Genomic DNA, 18141 nt, shown 5'->3' on the forward strand with positions numbered 1-18141 from the left:
GTCCCACGTTGTCCCCACACGGTATTTTAGCTTCTTCCAGTTCAGCCCAACATCCTCAGAGTGCTCAGACAAGACTGGGGATTCTCCAGTCCCTTCAGGCTGGGCTGTCTCACGAGGGGCATGGGGCAGTCCAGCCCTGGCACCCCCATTCTGCAGCCCCAGGGCTGAGCAGAGCCCCTCGTGCACCGAGTGCTCGGGCACAGAAGGGGCTGCTGGGGACCTGCAGAGCCCCTGCCTTGGACAGCCAGTCCTGGGCAAGCACAGCAATGCCAGATCCAGCACCTCACACCCTCTGTGAGAGCAGGGGACAGCCCAGGATGTGAGATCTGTGATCTGTGTCACCCATCCCTCCCTGGCAGCGCCGGTGGCATGAGGAGAGCAGCGGCTTGGAGCCCAGCAAACACCATGGATTAGAGCTGCTCCTGTGCTGTGCTGCCTGTGCCAGGCTGTGACACCTCCCCAGGGGCACAGCCAGGGCTGGGGTGGGAGCAGATCTGGACTCTGGGGTGTGAGGCTCCATCTCTGCTCCCTGTGACCAGGGACAGGACCCAGGGAATGGCTGGAGCTGGGCCAGGGGTATTTAGGACGGAGATCAGGAAAGCTTCTTCCCCCAGAGGGTGCTGGGCACTGCCCAGGCTCCCCAGGGAATGGTCCCGGCCCCGAGGCTGCCAGAGCTGCAGGAGCGCTGGGACAGCGCTGCCAGGGATGCCCAGGGTGGGGTTGTTGGGGGTGTCTGGGTGGGCTGTGAGCTGGACTGGGTGATCCTTGGGGATCCTGTCCAGCTCAGGACATTCTTTGAGTCTCATCCTGTGATTCCAGAGGGAAACATTTCCTATGGGCACAGCAGCCAGGGCAGGGCCAGGGGCCCAGCAGGGAGAAGGTCTCCAACGCTCACAGTGCTGCAGGGCACTCACACCCAGCCACAGCCCAGGGAAAGCACGGCACTGACGGAAATCCATGAAGCTCCTTTTCCTCCAGCAGCACAGGCACTCACTCACATCAGAGGGCCTCACGATTTCCAGCTACAACATCGTGGAAAATCACAGCCTGCAGCAAAAAATAGCTGGTCTCATTCTTTTACCAATCTCCCAGATACTGCTGGGCTGGAGTCCTGGGGAAGGAGAGAAGGAAGGGGAGGAATGACTCTGCTCTGTCTGCTCTCCATCCCTCCCCCATCCCTGGGATGCATTCCTGCAGATGTCAAGGTAGACAGAGCTGCCTCAAACAAGCCCAGGACCTGGGGCGTAGTTTCTTCATGTGCTCAGCTCGTCCAATTAGCCAGATTTACTGCAGCCCTGAGAGGCAGCTCAGCCTCTCCCGTGGATCCAGGCTGCCCCAAACATGAGGTGAAAACTTCACTTCCAGCTCGAGAGGGACAACACAAACTGGCCTTACAGTGCTTTGTGTGATGGAGCTGCTCCCAGGAGATCCCTGAGGCTGCTCCCCCACCAGCCAGACCTTCCACAGCTCTGGCACATCCTCACCCACCCTCACCCAGCCCTGCTCCATCCCATTCACCCACAGACCCCTCACACACACCCTGGCAGCTGGGGCTCTGCCCATCCCACTCACGCCTCCCCTGTATCCCCAGCTACTGCTTGAAATTGATTAAAAAATCACATCCTTGTGCAAGAAAACCTTCTGAGACCTTAGACCGCCCTAAGTGGCTCAGGTGAAGACTGAACAGAGCCCTAAATGGCATCTGGAAATAATTTTCCCACTAAGAGCTCATGGCTGATGGGCAAAGTGTCCTACTGCACCAGACTTGGATTTTCCTTTCCTTCGGAAGAGAGTGGGGATGACTTGGAGCAGGGGTGACATGGACAGAAGAGCAGAAGGTGAACAGAGAACATTTCAAAGCTGTGTCCCGAGCTCTGTAAGCCCAGAGCAGTGACCCCACATGATGCCAACCCTATTTCAGGTAAATCTGTGCCAGTCCAACATAATAAACTCCTTCTACTTACTGAAGTTTGGGATGGGTTTCGTTGCTCGCTCTCTGTGCTCCACGTTGCCATAGCCACTAAAACCCATGTGTTAGGCCTTCATTAGGGAATTTTTTTTTTTTTTTCTGAACCTCTCCTTGGCAAAATAGAGGAAAGATCTGAAAACCGAATGGAGTTTGAAGTGTGAGGAGCAGAAGGAATTGAAGGAGATGACAGTGAAAGAAAGATGTTTTTATTGACAGTCTGTAACTGCTCCAGTTCATGGGCACCCAGGCACTGAGGGGAAGTGTCCTTGGAGGATTTCTGGCAGTGCTGGAGGAGCCAGCGCTTCCATCTCACTCATTGCCTGTGATTCCCCAGCCACAGAGCAGGATATTTGTGACTAGAAAGGAGGAGAACAACTGAACCTCGGGCAGCACCATTTATCCTCCTTCTGCCCTTCAAATACAAAATCTGGGATTCCAGTTCTGCTCCTCTCAATATTTATGAAGCCTGTGATTCACGGCTGTCCCTTGATGTTCCAGCTCAGGGCTGCACGGAGGGGGAGACAGCTCCTTCCTGGAGGAGCTAATGGGATACACACAGGAAACGTCATTTCCCCAGGTTTACAAGAAAGAAATCCAGGGACAGGTAAAGAACCTGGGCCAGCAAAATCCCATGAGGCGTTCTTGGGAAAAGTTGAGAACACAACACAAGTTTCTTGATTTGGATCTCAGAACAGGTACTACAGCAGGTTACACTGCTGATCTTCTAAAATGCAACCTTTGGGTTTGAATAAAAATATACCTTTTGTTTTTGAAGAAAATCAAATTTTGAACAAAAACTTATCTGTTTTAATTTCCTTTTTAAAGGAAAAAAAAAAAACAAACCAGAAATCCCAGTGTCTTGGCTACAAGACTGGGATATTGCAGGAAATTGGCTGAAAAGAATTTCTACCATCACTGGAAAAGAAAAAATATCCCAAGTGGAGGAATTCTATGTCATCAGCTTAGAACAGTTTGTAAATAAATGGAGTGAGGTAAAGGCTATTTACAGAAAAAAAGAGCCATAAAGTTATTGCTAAAACAGTAAAAGCAGTGGCAAAGGGTTTTGCTAAACTCAGAGGTTTTTATTGCCATCACCTCAACAGCCACCAGACCTTCCTTTAAAGCCTGACTTCCCTCTGCTTTCCAGCCACATCTTTGGCAAAGGAAAACTTCGGGAAGAAACCATAAAGTAGAAGCTGCATCCTGGTGCTCAGCTCCCTACAGCTGTGGGTGCTTTTCCCTGTGGGCACTGAGAACTCCACACATCATCTGCAGGCAGGCACAGGTGAAAGGCAGCCTTGGCCCCACCCTGCTCTGGGCTCACTGGGACGTGGCACTGAAGCTGTGCTGGGGCAAACTGGGGGGTGAGGAATGTGGGGTGTGGGATGGCCACTGGTGTGGAGAACAGGGAGAAGATCCATGGGAACACACAACAGTGTCCCTGTCCAAAGGGAGGAACACCCCCCAAGAACCCTCCTGAGGCCGCCCTGCTCTGGTGTTATCACAGGATGGCTCTGTCCAGGTAGAACCTGGGTGAGCCCAGGAGGCACCAACTCACAGCATCCCCACCAGAGGTGAAGAGCCAGGAACAGCAGAGGAGCAAAGCCTGCAAGAGCCAGAGGGAACACAAGGATCCAGGAGAGAGGTTTGGCCGAGAAAAATGAGGAATAGGGAAGTTCAGAGGGAATGTTAATGTTACCTGTCACAGGTTAGCAGCAAACAGAGCCCCCAGAAACACTCAGGATTTCAGTAGTTTAAGGTGGAAGGAGTCAGACAGTTCATCAGCTTTGAGGAAGGATTTCCTCAGCTCTTTACAGATTTTCTGTAATTATTTACTTTAGGACTGATGACTAGAGCCATCAGAGTACTAATGTCCTATTTTACCTCCACTTTAGACTTTAAGACCAAAATTTAGGTCTTCAAACCAACAAACCCAGCTTGTTTTAGGACTTGAAACCCCTTTAAAGGCCATTGGCCAAGAGATCCACCTCCAGTTCCTGCTCCTGCCGATGCCCAGAAGTGAAATTCCACTTTTAGCACCCACTGATGCCACCCTTCACCTGTGACCTGGGGTGGACCTGCAGGTGAAGCCCTCTGAACCCTCTCACCACTTAGTGCTGCACCACAGGCCTTGCACATCCCCTGCCATCCCCAAAACTCCGAGCCAGGGGTCTAAACCCCCTCTGAGAGCTCATCCCAGTCACTCATCTCCTGCCCATGGCTGTGAGGTGTGCCTTGTCCTCTTCACATCAGCCTGACTCTGCCAGGAGGGATCTGAGCTCCCAGAGTCTCACACTCCTCGGGGGTTCCACACATTGAAATCCACGCTGAGAACAAATCCAGGAGACTCCACGGTCCCATCACCTTCCCAGGCACTTGGGTTTCTTGCTGCTTGTAGATTCAGATGGAGAAAGGAAGAGAAGCTAAAAGAAGGCAAAGTTGCAAAGTTAGAGCCCAAGGGCAAGGGGAGGCACGTTTCCAACAGGATCACAATGCTCCTTTGCTGGAGTGCTGTTGGAATAAACCAAAGGATCCCTTTGGATGCCTTGGCCGAGTCTGCAGTGCCACAATGTCCCACAACACACGAGGACCTCTGTGCTGGCATTGTAAAGGCAGCAGGGCTTTTCTTGAGCAGCCAAACCTCTGACTTCCTCAATTCCTTTCATTTCTGGGCATATTGAAACTGGACTATGAGAGTCAATATTGCCAAACTAGACAGAGTGATGTGATTGAAAAGACCCTCAGTTAATAAAACTGTCACTCAGCAGCACAAGGAGGTATCTATGAGTGAAATTTTGAAATTGTACTCTTTTGGGTAACTGTCATTTGCTCTTAGAAATTACATTTTAAATTAATGTTTGCTGTAGAACTTATAAATATTTGTTCAGGCTAGCATGAAATATGCCCAGGATAATTTTAGCATGTACGCATCAGATTTTCGTTTCACAGCAGAGAAGACTCAAAGTGAGTCTGTTCCCCTCACAGACAATGGAGTCTTCATCCATGGGAGACAGGTCCTCCTCCCTGGGGAGCCATGCCTGCCATCCCAAGGCTTTGGGGATCAAGGCTGCTACAACCAAAGCCACAGCTGAGAACTGCCATTGTTTTTCTGCTCATTTTTCTGCTCATTTCTCTGGGAGAAACTCGGAGCCAGGAGTCTCTTGTAGTTAGGTTAGGGATGGGAAGGACCTTCTGCCCCCACGATCTCCAGTCCAAAGCAACCCCAGACACACTCCAAACACAGTCTCCTCACAAAAGGTGGGACAACACAAATGATGCTGGGACAAACAGATGCTCAGAGCAGAGAGAGCAGTGGAATGGAGAAGTTAAAGGAGTGGGGGGATGAGTAACTCCAGAAACACCCTCAGACACCTGTTGGAGCCATGGAGAGCATTCCCATGAATTCAGTGTGCTTGGGATCAACCCTTCACTGTGCATCTTTGAAAGCCTGCCTGTGGCCATGTCTGTTGGGTGCTGGGTGGGCACAGGGGTGGAGTGGGAGCTTTGTATCTCCGCCCTTGTTGTAACACAGCCCTTCCCGGGGCACACTGAGATCCCTTCCCAACCACAACAGCAAATAAAGCCTCTGAGTTTGGGTCTGGGGTCACTTTCCCTCCTGGTTCCTGCAGACAAAGCCCTTTGTACCTCATTATTGGCTTGGTTTATAAATCCCAGCACCAAGAATTGGATAAAAGAGCCTTTTGTGTTCCCCAGTGTCCAATGGACAGGGACATCTCAGCCACCACAGAATCATGAAGGTTGGAAAAAACCTTAAAGAACATCAGGCTCAACTATTAACCCAGCACTGCCAGGTCCACCAAGACCTTGATGATGGTCTCCAACCAGCAGCTCAATTCAGATTTCAAAAGCTTTCCCCGGCTGGATTTCCACAGTGCCTGAGGTTTTTGTCCTCTCCCCTGGGCTCAGCCACCTGCAGCATCACCTGAGACATCTCACTTCAGGCTCTCCGTTTGCTGCCTCTCTAGCAGTGACACTTTAATGAGAGAAATTCTGTCCCTTGGTACTTTTAATCCTTATTCTGTTTGTGCAGCTTCCAAACATCCACCAATACAAACCTAGGCAGCCCTTCAGTTCTGCTTTGGCCAGAGCAGCTCCCAGGCCCCTCAGTGTGTTTCACACAGCCCAGGGCTGTCTGGGCAGCAAGGGAAGACTGCCTGTGACCATTCCCTGGCCCTGGAATGACACAGACAGGGGCACCTTCATCCATCCTGCTGAACTCCCTTCAGCTCTAGAACAGGTGAGTCATATCTTAAGGGGTTACTAGGAATAGTTCCTGCCCCACACTAACCCCAAACTGGGACTAAAATCTCTTCAGGGCTGGGTAAATTGTCTGGGCCAGCTCCACACCAGGGTCCATCTTCGTGGTTAAAAACATGGGCAGTAAATTTTGAGATCTGGGAAAGATTTATTGATAGTGTTTAATTTACTGGAGCAGATTAAATCCACGTGTCCCCAAACGTCATTTGACAATTGCTGCTTTCTTGGATCCAGGCAACTGAGTTCAATAAAACCCATCTGGGTTCCAGGAAGATTCACCAGGACAGACTACACCCAACATCCCCTTTGGGATTTGAAATCCCACAAGAGAACAAGAATATTTAATATCTATGGGGATCCACAGTCAGCTGGAAAACCCATCGGAGTAAGCCTGGAGAAATTTGGCCTCCCAGTCCTTGCAGCAGGCACAGGGAGTGATGGAGAGGGGAAGTGTGAGTAGCTGCTGAGTGTCCTCCCTTGGGTGTGGATGGCCAGGACACAACCAGCACACTCCTGAGAGCAGCCCTGCCCTAACTCAGCATCCAAACACACCAAAATCAGTGAGAACTGGGAATCAAGAACGGCAGAAGCAAGAGGCAGATGCATCACAGCATCATGGAATGGTTTGGGTTGGAAGGGATCATCTCATTCCACCCCTGCCATGGGCAGGGACACCTCCCACTGTCCCAGGCTGCTCCAAGCCCCATCCAGCCTGGCCTGGGACAGTGCCAGGGATCCAGGGGCAGCCACAGCTGCTCTGGGCACCCTGTGCCAGTGTGGAATCAAACAACAACAAGGAATTTGTCTGAGCCCAGAGCCTTAAGATCAGGAGAAGGTCTAGAGCTTTCAAACCATGAGATGCATTGAGCTGCCCAAGACAGGACCTGGAATCTCCACTACTGCCATGGCTCTGAAATAAACTGGTTTGTTGGCTGCTCCTAAAGTACCTGATCTCAAGCTGGTTCCACCCCAGGCATCAGGGCAGCACCAGAGCTGTGGTCGCTGAGATGCTTTAGGAGCAAAAGCAACTTGTTTGGCTTCTCCCATTTCTTTGTCCTGTTCTGTCGAGTCATCCCCTCTGACTGCACAACAGCTCCAGTTAAAACAGGCTCTCTACCCAATAACAAGGATTTTTATGGAAAATCTTTGTTGGGTCTATGTGCAAATCATGAAAGTGATTAGGGGATTTTTTTGTTACATGTGTGGGGTTTTGATATTTTCATCTTCCTGCATCCAGAGATGCACTTCACAAGCAATCCATTCGTGGGACACGTCCCCATCTGCCTGCTCCCCTGTCACCATGACATGGCATTTTTTTCTTAATAGAAGCCCAGGCTGCCTCTGCTCCCCCCTCCATCCATCACCCCCACACTCTGAAAACCTGGGCACTGCAGGTTTCGTTCCAAGTTTGTCACCAGTTTTGCCCACACCAACACATCCAGAGGGGTTTCTGCCCCTTGGTGCCCCCATTCCTCTCCATCTGAAGAACAAGTTCTGTCTCACTCCCGCTGTGAGATTAAGCTCGATCACAGCCACCCCTCAGCACAGCCACCCTTCATCCTTACCTTGCCGAGTCCTGGCGTTCAGGGGCAGCACATCCTGGGCTCCAAGTGAAATTGGGGGGAAAAGAAAAATGGAAAAAAGAAATTTTTAATTGAAAATCCTCCCCCCCCAGATCCCAGTGCCCCAGTGCAGTGTGGTGCACAGAGGGTTTGTCCGTGGCAGCGAGGGCTCGGAACAAAGTTGTGGGGTGGAGGGGGAGGAGAGGGTGATTGACAGCCCTGGGCTGAGCCTCATCCCTCACCTTGGGCCATGCGGTCTGATTGGCCGCCTGCTGACATCCCCGAGCCCTGCACTTTTTAATAGACGCTTTTGGATGATCTACGGGGGAAAGGCTTGGAGAGGTGTGTTTCTGACAAGCCAGAAAGTCACCCGAGCCACGAGGGACTTGGTTTCACTCTTTTTGCCCCCCCCCCTCCTTTTTTTTTTTTTTTTTTTTTTTTTTTTCCTGGGAGGAGGGGGATTCTTCATTTTGGCACTTCATGTTTTTCTGAAAACTTCGCAGCGATTTTCCCCTTGCACCAGCCTGGACTAATGGATTACCACCTGCTTGGACTAATTCTGTCTTTTCTCTTCAATGGCACAAAGGTCTTAGCCGGTTACCCAATTTGGTGGTAAGATTCCTTCCTCCCCTCGCCCTTCCTCTCCCTATGATTGATTAATGAATTCATTAATTATTAGCCATGGGAGCTGTGTGTTCCTTCCTTTTCACCCCTCGCCCTGCGGAGCTGCCCACGGCTGCATGGTGGAGTCGAAGCGTAATTTCGTCAGATTTGACCTGTAATTAATGAAATCAATGAAAAGTTTGGGGGTTATTTTGAAAGGGCCATGCCTGGGTTTCCCTTTGCGCAAATGGAGGCTTCCCCACCACTCTTAATTTCTCCATTTTCGGCACTGTAGCGATGGGCTCTTGGTTCAGATGTGAAAGGATGCGGTTTTATTTCCTTGTGCAATGGGAATTTTGTCTCTCGCATGACTCTGCCACAGGGATTTTCTTCCTTTCCACGAAACTGCGATTGATCCTTTAAAAAACAAAAAAAAAATTAATTCTATTTTCTGTTTGGTTGCTGCATTTTTTGGACTTCTTTCCCTTCTTTTGTTGTATTCTGTCGTGAATTTAGTCCGGCAAATAACGCAAATGGCACCTGAGAAAACATTCGTTAGTAAAATTGCTCAGAGGTGGATTTTGGTCATTTTAATTATGGAAATGTCACTAATTTCCTTGCACCAACGAGAAAAATAATTTTTAAAAGGATTGGTTGTATCTTATAATGAGGCTGATAAGTAACCTGAGTTACTTATTTTAAATAAATCTAACACTATACAAATAAATACAGTTACAAAATGCAATTGGAAGCCCTTTAGAACAAGAAACACAGAATTAAATATTCCAGGTCATTTAAATCCAGTGGACAGCGAGTTGCATAACAGAAAATTTCCGTTTATTTCTGTCTTTATGTAGGATTTCTTGTTGGAATATCTCTTGTTAAGTTTCTGTATGTGCCAGGTAGGGGCTGTGAGCCTGATGATCCGTAGGGAAAAGAGGGAGATGGTGGAATTTGGTGCTACTGAGATTCTTGGGTTATTCTCGCCTTTCCAGAAAAGTCTCTTTTTTTTTATTACTGAATTAGATCCTTTCAGTGCCAACATGGAGATGGCAAGAAGTAGGTGGGAGTGAACTTGGGAATGGACTGCCATGTCTGGGAATATTTACAATTCAGAAGGGAAAAGACAATTTTTTTTTTTAATAATCCATTTATTACTGTGGACTTTGGGAATGAGAATGTGCCATTCCAGAGGAGAAAGACTGAGAATACAATGAGAAGTCCCCGCGCAGGAAGCGTTTCAAAGGTTCATGAAATGGCTAAATCACAGCAGGTTTTCCTGGAGAATTAAATTATTTCCTCGCCCTGAGCGTGCCTGCCGAACTTCAGGCCCTCAGCCCGGGGCAGGGGAGCCTCCTGAAATACAGACAGCAGCACTTTGATTCCTTCCCTCCCTTCTCTCCCCCATCTGGGCACCGCTGTGTGGGCACGGGGCGCGCGGCGGGCGCTGGAACAGGTCAGGATGCCAGGGCTGGATCTGAAGGCAGGAGCTGCATGGGGCAGGGACACCTGGCCATGACATCAGCTCTCAGCATCCCACCAGCTCCTGACCTGCCTCAGGCTTTGATATAAATCAGGATTCAATGCCCAAATCAAGGAGGGTTTCAACTCTCAGAGCGAGGAACCGAAACCTTCTCGACAAAAAGGTCTCGTCTTCCCCTGTGAAGCAAAAATGTCCCCGTGAGCAAAATGTCTTCTGTCCCTGTTTTCAGGAGCAAATGCTGCAGACAGGTATCTGCCCCACTCCCTTCTCCCAAACCCCTCCAAGTTCACCCCAGAGGAACAATACAGAGGATGTAGGGCACAGACACCAGGGGCATGGCAAGCAGCATCCCTGGGAAAGGAGGGAGTCGAACACACTCTCCACGGAATTTCATCCATAGATCCAGGTTTTGCATATTTTTTGTAGATTCTGGCAATGCCAAAGTGCCAGAGAGTCTCTGCTGTGCTGGAGGGACGTGAGGAGGTGCCCCATGTAGGGTTGAGGCTGCAAATGCTGTGGGGTTTTAGAGGTTTCTTGAAGGCTGAGGGAGCAGGAGGGCAGAAATATCTGGGCCAGGGCTCCCTGGCTGCTCAGGCACAGACAATGCTCCCAGAGCACACAAACTGAGGTCTCCTTTGGTCCCACTGAAGGCTTTCAGTATCTGCTCTGTGGAGATGAGGTTTATGCAGTGGCATGGCATTATCTATGCTCTTAAAAAAACATCATTTTCCAATTTTCTTCCTGACCCTCTGATCTTTAGGCAGGCACAGAGCAGGCTTTGGTGGATGAGCCCCACTTGCAGGGCTCAGCACACCCCAAAACAGGGCAAGGGAAGCAAAGGTGGGGCACAGCCCCAGCCTGGTCCCCTGTGCTGGTGTCCTGCACCCCCAGGCCAGGCTGGACCAGGGCTCCCCTGGGCTTCCTTATCCCCAGCCAAAGCCATCTCTGCTAAATACGAGACTTTCAGGGGTACAGTTCATGTGGCAGGGCCCCTGTGCTGCTGGGACAACCTTCCTGGGTGTTTTCCTGCTGGATAGGGAATGCCTTGGCAGCAGCGTCACAACGGATCCTTTCTGCTGTGGGACAGAAAGGAGAACAATGTTTATTCCTGTGGTGCGGAGGAAGGGTCTGGATGTGCCCAGGGGATAGAAGGGTGATGAGAACAGGGTCTGATCACCTTGGAAATGGGTTTGGGGGCGGCTGCAATAATCCTGCTGCTCCACGGTGCAGCCAGACAATGCCAGGCACCCGGCAGCAGTGACAGCGCAGGGGATAAAGGCAGAGGGATGGAGCTGCTGAGGGTTTGTGGGTTGTGCTTTGCTGAGGGGCCAGAGAAGGACGTGGCCATCAGGTCACATTGTCCAGAGAGAGGAGAGCCCAAGTGCAGCCCCGGAGCTCTGCGGGGGGGTCCTGGCCCAGCTCTGGGCACGGGCACAGTGCACAGCACAGGGAAGGTCCCTGAGCTGCAAACCCAGCGCTCGGTGCCCAGGCTCGCTGATGGCAGCAGGATGGAGGAGCCAAGAGGGGGTTTCAGCCCAGCTGGGTTGTTGGAAACTCCCTGACATCGCCCTGTCCCCAGCCAGGCAGCTCTGAGTGAGGTCCAGGGGTGGCTCAGACTGTGGATGGAACCTCCAGCAAGCAGGGGAGGGATTTTGACACAGGTCCAACCCTTCTTCACATGCTCCCATCCTATTACAGCCGTGCAAGGGAACAAATGGGGCACAGATGGGAAAAGGTCAGCGAAATGCTGCCTGTGAGTGCTGACAGGAGGAGCTGAGAGCAACAAAGCTCCCTCAGAGACGTGTCCAACACTTGGGCTGTCTGGTTACTGCTGCTAAAAGAGAAGGAGGAGATGGGGAGCTGCGATGAGGCCATGGAGACCAGGCTGCTGCTCCTCCTGACCCTTCATGAGTGGATGGGAGCAGAGGGGGCAGCGGGGCTGTGGCCATTCCCAGCCCCATGGGCAGCAGTCATGGGACGTGCCAAGGCCTTTTAGGGCCAAGCAAAAGGGGTGGTAGTGACACCAAAGACACCTCCAGTCATTTTTTTAATCCCAAATACCCTGATGGCATGGATAATACCACGGATGGCAGGACATGTCTGAGCCATTGGGGTTGGGGGTATCAAGGTATGGAAGACAGGTCCATGCAGAGTGTGGAGATGGATGGGTGGGCCCAGAGCTTTGTGGTACTGTCCTGGGAGAATTTAGCTGGAAATCCAGCCCCTGGCCAGAGCTGCATCAGTGCAGGCCACCAGAGAGATTGTGTCCCAGGAAACAAGCAGGAATCACTCCCAGGATGTAGTGTATGTGCAGGGGCTGAGGAACTCAATCAGAGAGACATTTCCACCCATGAACTGCAGGGAAACATCAAAAGCTCTCCTCTTCCATAGGCAGCGTTCCCCAAGAAGCCTTGAAAACCTCTGGTGTGTCACTAGCCTGGAGAAAGGAGTCAGCTTTGGGGTCATTGGTGTAAAAAATTCAGCCTCACTCATCTCATCATCCCTCAAGATCTGGTAGTGATGAGTCAGTGCCCATAACTGTGACTGTCACCAGGTGCCTCTCCCCATCCAGCATTCCCTCGTCTCTAAGGAGATGATTTGGCAACTGCAAGAATGGCTCTGTCCATCAAAAGTTATTAAATTTTATGTCTACCCCTCAGAAATGTTTTGGGAGGAAGCAGGAAATGCTGGCAGCTGGCTGAGGATCCCAGTGGCCTTGGGCCCTTAGGAAGAGGCAGAGAGAAACTTCAAAACATCTTCTCACTCATCCCACAGCAGCTTCCTCCTGAGGAAAAACCTGTGAGAACCTTTTTATGTAGATGAAGCCAGAGGTGACATTTACCTGGTCCCCTTCAACTGTCAGGGCCTCACCTTGCTGGGACAAATGGGAACTTCATGCTCTTGGAAATCCTGAGTTTTTCCTCCTCTGAAGATTCAAAACATTTTTATCCCATAGCCCATGTCCTGTTAGAGGCACGTGGCCCTTGCAGCTTTATTCTGAAGGAGTAAAATTGAGTGCAGCATCACTCAATGATCCCTGTGAGGTCCCTCCAGCTCAGGATATTCCATGGAAATGACTGAGGGAATGATGGAGGTGGTCAGTGATGGAGGCCAGGAGTGCAGCTCTGGCACCCCAAACCAGAGCAGCCCCACCAGCTGTAAGAGCTGATGCACCAACCACAGGTCCCCTCCTGCTGGTGCTGCTGGAGGAGTGTGAACACAACTGGTGGGGACCCTCAGAGAGTCACAGCTCATTGTCCAGGGCTGCAGGAGCATCTGCTGGGGAGGGCAGGGGGGGCTGGGGTGGTGCTGGGCAGGAGTGAAGCTGGGCTGGGGCAGTGAGGGGCAAAGCTGGGCTGACCTGTGGCTGTTCATGAAAACAGCCACCAGCGCCTCACTGGCCACAGGTGTTTGGGATCTTGCGGTTCTGAAGGGCTTTGTGGGCTTACAGGGTTTCTTCAGCATTTTTCCCAGCCAGGTGTAGCCCGTGGGAATCCCTATCCCCACCCTGCCAAGTGGGTCAATCCATGCCATGAAAACCAGGGCTTTTGGAGCTGGAATTGGGGTTCATCCCGAGTCCTGACCAGCAGGACCGCGGGCAGTCCCAGCCATTGCCAGAGCAGATCTTCCAAGGATGCACAGCCTCGTGAGCCTCAGCACGCCCCAGGACTTGGCAGAGTGTTCCAGGTGGCATCTTTTGTTGGTTTTCTCCCTCCCCTGCACAGAATCCCAGAGTGGTTTGGGTTGGAAGCAGCCCTGAAGCCGTTTTGTTCCAGCCCTGCCATGGCACAGGGCAGTGGAGTCCTGACTTCAGCAGCAGCTTCCAAATGCTCCCAGAGCAGGACAGTACAGAGCAATAAGCAGTGCCACATTCCTGAATATCAGGAAGCTTCATTCCCTCAGAAATGAATCCCTCCTGTCTCCTGGAGTGCCCCAGCCCCAGGACCCACCCTGGCCTGCAGGGCCAGCACAGCCTGGAGCCACAGGAGCCCAGGGAGAAGGGCTCTGACCCACTCCAGAGTATTTCTGCCCGTAAGACACAAATCTCTGTTACCAGTCTTGTAACTGAACTTGGAAGGAAATTTAAGTGGCCACAAAGAGCTTTCAAGAGGCAGTTTAATTGCAAACCAGTTGGTCCTTGATTGACTCCTTCACTAAAAACAGCACTGGCCAAAGTGAAGCTCTTGCTGAAGGGTCCCCATGGAAGAGCCCTGGGAATTCAGGGGGTGTTTCTGGCCACCTGACCCTTGTAGCTGGAAATGTTGGAAATGACCCATGCCAGCTGTCCTCCCTGCTGACCCACAGCCCCAGCTCTCACCTTGATGGGGTCAGGCAGAAGTTCCCACCCCAGTGACAGCTCAGGAGGGATGGAGAGAAACTGGAGTGCGGCCAGGGGGTGCTGGAAGGTGGAAAGGATCACCAGGAAAGGGAGGAGCTGGGCTGGTGCAGGGTGGCCAGGGGGAGGCGAGGGCTGCTCAGTGCAGGCTGTGCCTGCGTGGAGGGCTCTTACAAACAGGACAGGGCTGACCTTTCCTCTCCAGTGCAATCCAAAAAAGGGCAACCACCAAATGCCAAAGGTTCATTCATTGGGATCCTCCTCGCTGCGGGGAGCTGAGGCTCTGAGCCTCAGGGAGGTGAGGAGGGACTGTCCTGGGATATTTGTAGTATCAGACTGCACCACCCTGCCTGAAGCTGGGAGTGTCGCACTCTGAGCTGGAGCTTGGACTAGACACCTCCAGGGATGTTCTCAGGCACCCCTCCCGTGACTGTGGCAGCCTTGGCTGAGGCCAGGGCTGCCACAGGTGATCTTTGAGGTTCCTTCTGGCAGACAGGTCCTGGGTCAGTCCATTCCCAGTGCGCATTTAATGGGGGGTGGTGCCTTCACCAGGACCCCCAGCACAACTGAGCAACCCCAACCCACGTGTTCCAGTGGCCCCACATCCACAGGACTAACCTGGTGGCCCCTCCTGTGCCCCCTGCTCTACACAACACTTCTGTGTCCAGGTACGAGGCACTGCCACCCCAACCAGGTCAGGACAGGTTTTTAGCTCATGTTCTCACTTATCCCTCTCAGAGGGGTGTGTGAGCCCAGGGGAGGTGTCTCCAACCTGTCCTCCCTCCCTGAGGGCAGCCTGAGCCCCAGGGACAGGGCTCTGAGTCACTAAATCTCTCCTGACCTTTGAATTTCACCTTCGTCCCTTAGCTAGCACTCAGGGGGCACCCGATTTCTGCTGCTGTCCTGGAGGACAAAGGGACATTCTCTCCGTGGGTAGCAGGGCGGTAGGCAGCAGGAGAAGGTTCTCTTCCCCCAACATTGGTGATACAAGTCCCAGTGATGCTCATCAGACCCTTCCACTGCCAGGTCAAACAGTTCAACGTCGCTGGATTTTACATGGAAAGGCAGGAAAATGCCCAAGCAGCCAGTTTGAAATAAAAAATCTCCAAACCTTAACTAGGAAATAATAAAGACTGAACAATTGAGCTGCCTGTTAAAACATGCAGGTGTAAGGCACAGCACTTTATGGTTTAACTGAGGTTCATCTGCCCTGCCCTTCCCATCTCAGTTTCCAAGGCTCAGCATCACCTCGGGCAGCCCTCTAGAAATACCCCTGGGGTGCTGCTCAGGCACAGGGGCTGCTGGTGACAGAACCCTCGGTGTGAGCAGCAGCTCAGCACCCCCAGTACATCTGGCAGTGCTGCTGGGCTGGGCCACTGGAGTTTGCAGCTCTGCCCCACTGCTGACCCTCCCTGCCATTGTCAGCCTTGCCTTGAGCCAAAGTTGTGTCTGTGGCAATCTTGCTCAGCCTGAGCCTGTCCTCTGATTTGTGCCAGGCCTCAGTGAAGCATCCTTGGCTTGTCTAGCAGGAGTTTTAAGCAGCTGCTGAAACTAACTGGTCTCACGAACTGGGGTCTGGCTGGTTCAACATGAGACACCCTATCAAATATGGAACATTTGTGAGCATTAAGGTAGAAAGAACTCTGGATTCAGAGCCCAACCATTCCCAGTGTGGACACATCACGGTCCTGGATGAAAGTCATTCCATAAACACTGAGTAGTCATTATCATTTTTACAACATTATGGAGCTCATTCCAAAGGCCTCTTGAAGGTGGATTTGTGGATTATCTTTGTGTCCATATGGTTGTGATCATGTCCCAGCAGATAGACTGGAACCTGCAGACTCAAATCCAGTGGTCTGACACCCCTTCTGTGCTTAATCCCACTCCTCCTCTCAGTTCCCTGAAGGCAGCAGCTCTAAATGGAGCTTGGGATGGAATTGTTCTCTAAAGAGCTCTGAGCTGCACCTCAGGATACTGATCTACAGCAAGGGAATTGTGGTGGGATGTCTGACCCAACTGTGCTCTGTGAAGTCACCGAGGCACCCTCTGCTGCTGCTGCTGCCCCTCTGGAAGGTCCAGAAATTCTGTTCCCAGCCCTGATCTTGGGAGGGATGGAGCCTCCTGGTCTCTCCTTTGCTGGCAGATGGAGCAGCCCAGTGGCTCCAGACTCGACACCTGTTTTTCACTGGCTGTTGCTGGGACAAGATAAATTTGATGTCCTGCTCATGCCCACAGCCTCATCCAGTTCCCAACACCCCTCAGTGCATCTATCAGGGATTTTCCTAAAGGACCTGAAATGGGGAGGATTTGTCAGGAGCTCAGCTATAAAATTTACATATCATTTACACAGTTACAGCTCATGCTCCTTCACTTACCTGAAGCTGAGTTTTAGCCTCCTGTTGGCAGTGCAATCTCATTTTTGCTGACCTGATCTGAGGTCCCTTTTGTATGTACAAATGGAAAGGGTTCAATGATCCTGAAGTTTGTAGAAAAGTCCCAGCGATGCTGGATGTGGTGAGAAGTTTTCCATATCAGGCTGTATCTTTTAAGGTAGTTGGGGTGAAGTTTTCAGGATAAAGGCAATGTCTGGATGGGACACAGGCTGAGATTTCTGTGTTGGTCGTGCTGTGATTAACACTCGGTGCCCTTTAACACCACCCGTGCCCTGACTGTTGATTTGCAGCTTTTCCTGGGATAAGCTTTTCCTTAGGACAGAGGTGTCTCGAGACCCCCAGCTCTCCCACGCCAGGAACCCTCTCTTCCCTATCCCTGGGACCATATCCAGGCCTCCTCAGAAATCCCAAACTAACCCCAAAACAGGTGTTTGCAAAGCAGGGGGTCCTTTACAAGCGCTCCTCACCTGCCCTGTCTGACTGTGCCCTGGCCAGGGGATTCCCTGGGATTCCCCTCTCCAGTCACACATCGGCAGACACAGAGGCTGCTGCTGAGGCAACCAAACATCCACGGCCACCTGAGCAAGGAACTGGGAGCCTTGGCTGGAAGGGCTTCACTGCCAGGCCTGGGAAGTGCCTGTTGATCCCCAGGACTGTCAGTGGAGCTGCTTTGCCACCCCTGGAAGATGAAAGAACCACGCTTTGAAGAGCAAATTTGCCCTGATAAAGGAGCCGAAGTCTCTAATTCCTTTTCTGAAGATAGCTTTCCTGATTTGCTAATTTGCTAATTTGTCTTTTTCACAATTCACTGAACCTGTCTGCTTTTAATTAATCTTACAAATCTAATCAAGTCTAACTGGCACCTTTCCCAGTCCTCACACTTTTGAATGAGAAGCACTTTCCCTGCTGCCCTCTAGCACCACCCTGGCTCAGGCTCCAGATCTTCCTCCACCTTCTCAACAAACAGCCCCTGTTTGAGGCAGGAGGGGTTGGTGTTGGGCGATGAAATCTCGAGGGGTTTTTTATTCTGATCCCATTTCTGTGTCGCAGAGTCACCCGATTTTCCTGCAGTTACTTTCTAGAAATTGTGGAGATTTATAACTAAGAAATTTGCAGTGGTCCTTGAAAAATGTCACAGGAGCTTTTCACAGCGCTGGTGGAGTCCTAACAAGTGCCACTCAGCTCTTTACTCCTTGCTTCTTCCTCCCATGGACTTTGGGAGTTTCTTGCTGCCAGGGATACATTTGCAGGGCAGGTTTTACCTGCAGAGGTCTCTTGGATTTTTTTTTTGGGGGGGGGGGTGTTTCTTGTTGGTTTTTTGTGGGTTTTTTTAATTGTTGCAATGTATTTCAATTGTCTTTTTAAGTTCTGATTATTGCCTGTTATCTGCTCTGGCCTGATTAGGTTTGGTAACAACCAACTCCCCTTTAATGAGTTTTTAATGAACTCCACCAGCTGTCTGTTTGACAAGGGGTTTATGCAGAACGTGGCTGTCTCTGTATTTTTACTTTTCA

The 18141-nt window shown here is 51.3% G+C and overlaps 1 protein-coding gene and 1 long non-coding RNA gene across 2 annotated transcripts in view; one reads left to right on the forward strand and one right to left on the reverse strand.

The window, feature by feature from the left end:
• Positions 1-3030: 3030 nt before the first annotated feature.
• Positions 3031-7962, reverse strand: LOC104698516. The gene is made up of 2 exons (XR_753332.2): positions 7813-7962; positions 3031-4392 (listed from the first exon to the last, which is right to left on the reverse strand). It is a non-coding gene; the product is annotated as an uncharacterized LOC104698516 (long non-coding RNA).
• Positions 7963-8243: 281 nt separating this feature from the next.
• The window catches only part of WNT3 (Wnt family member 3), a 44385-nt gene continuing 34487 nt past the window's right edge, over positions 8244-18141 (forward strand). Inside the window, exon 1 of the mRNA XM_039565682.1 lies at positions 8244-8421. Coding sequence (XP_039421616.1) covers positions 8342-8421 — 80 coding nt within the window. The 5' untranslated portion in view covers positions 8244-8341. The remainder of the gene's footprint in view (positions 8422-18141) is intronic.

This window comes from Corvus cornix, chromosome 27 (genome assembly GCF_000738735.6).
Source record: "Corvus cornix cornix isolate S_Up_H32 chromosome 27, ASM73873v5, whole genome shotgun sequence".
In the NCBI taxonomy this organism is placed as follows: Eukaryota; Metazoa; Chordata; class Aves; order Passeriformes; family Corvidae; genus Corvus; species Corvus cornix.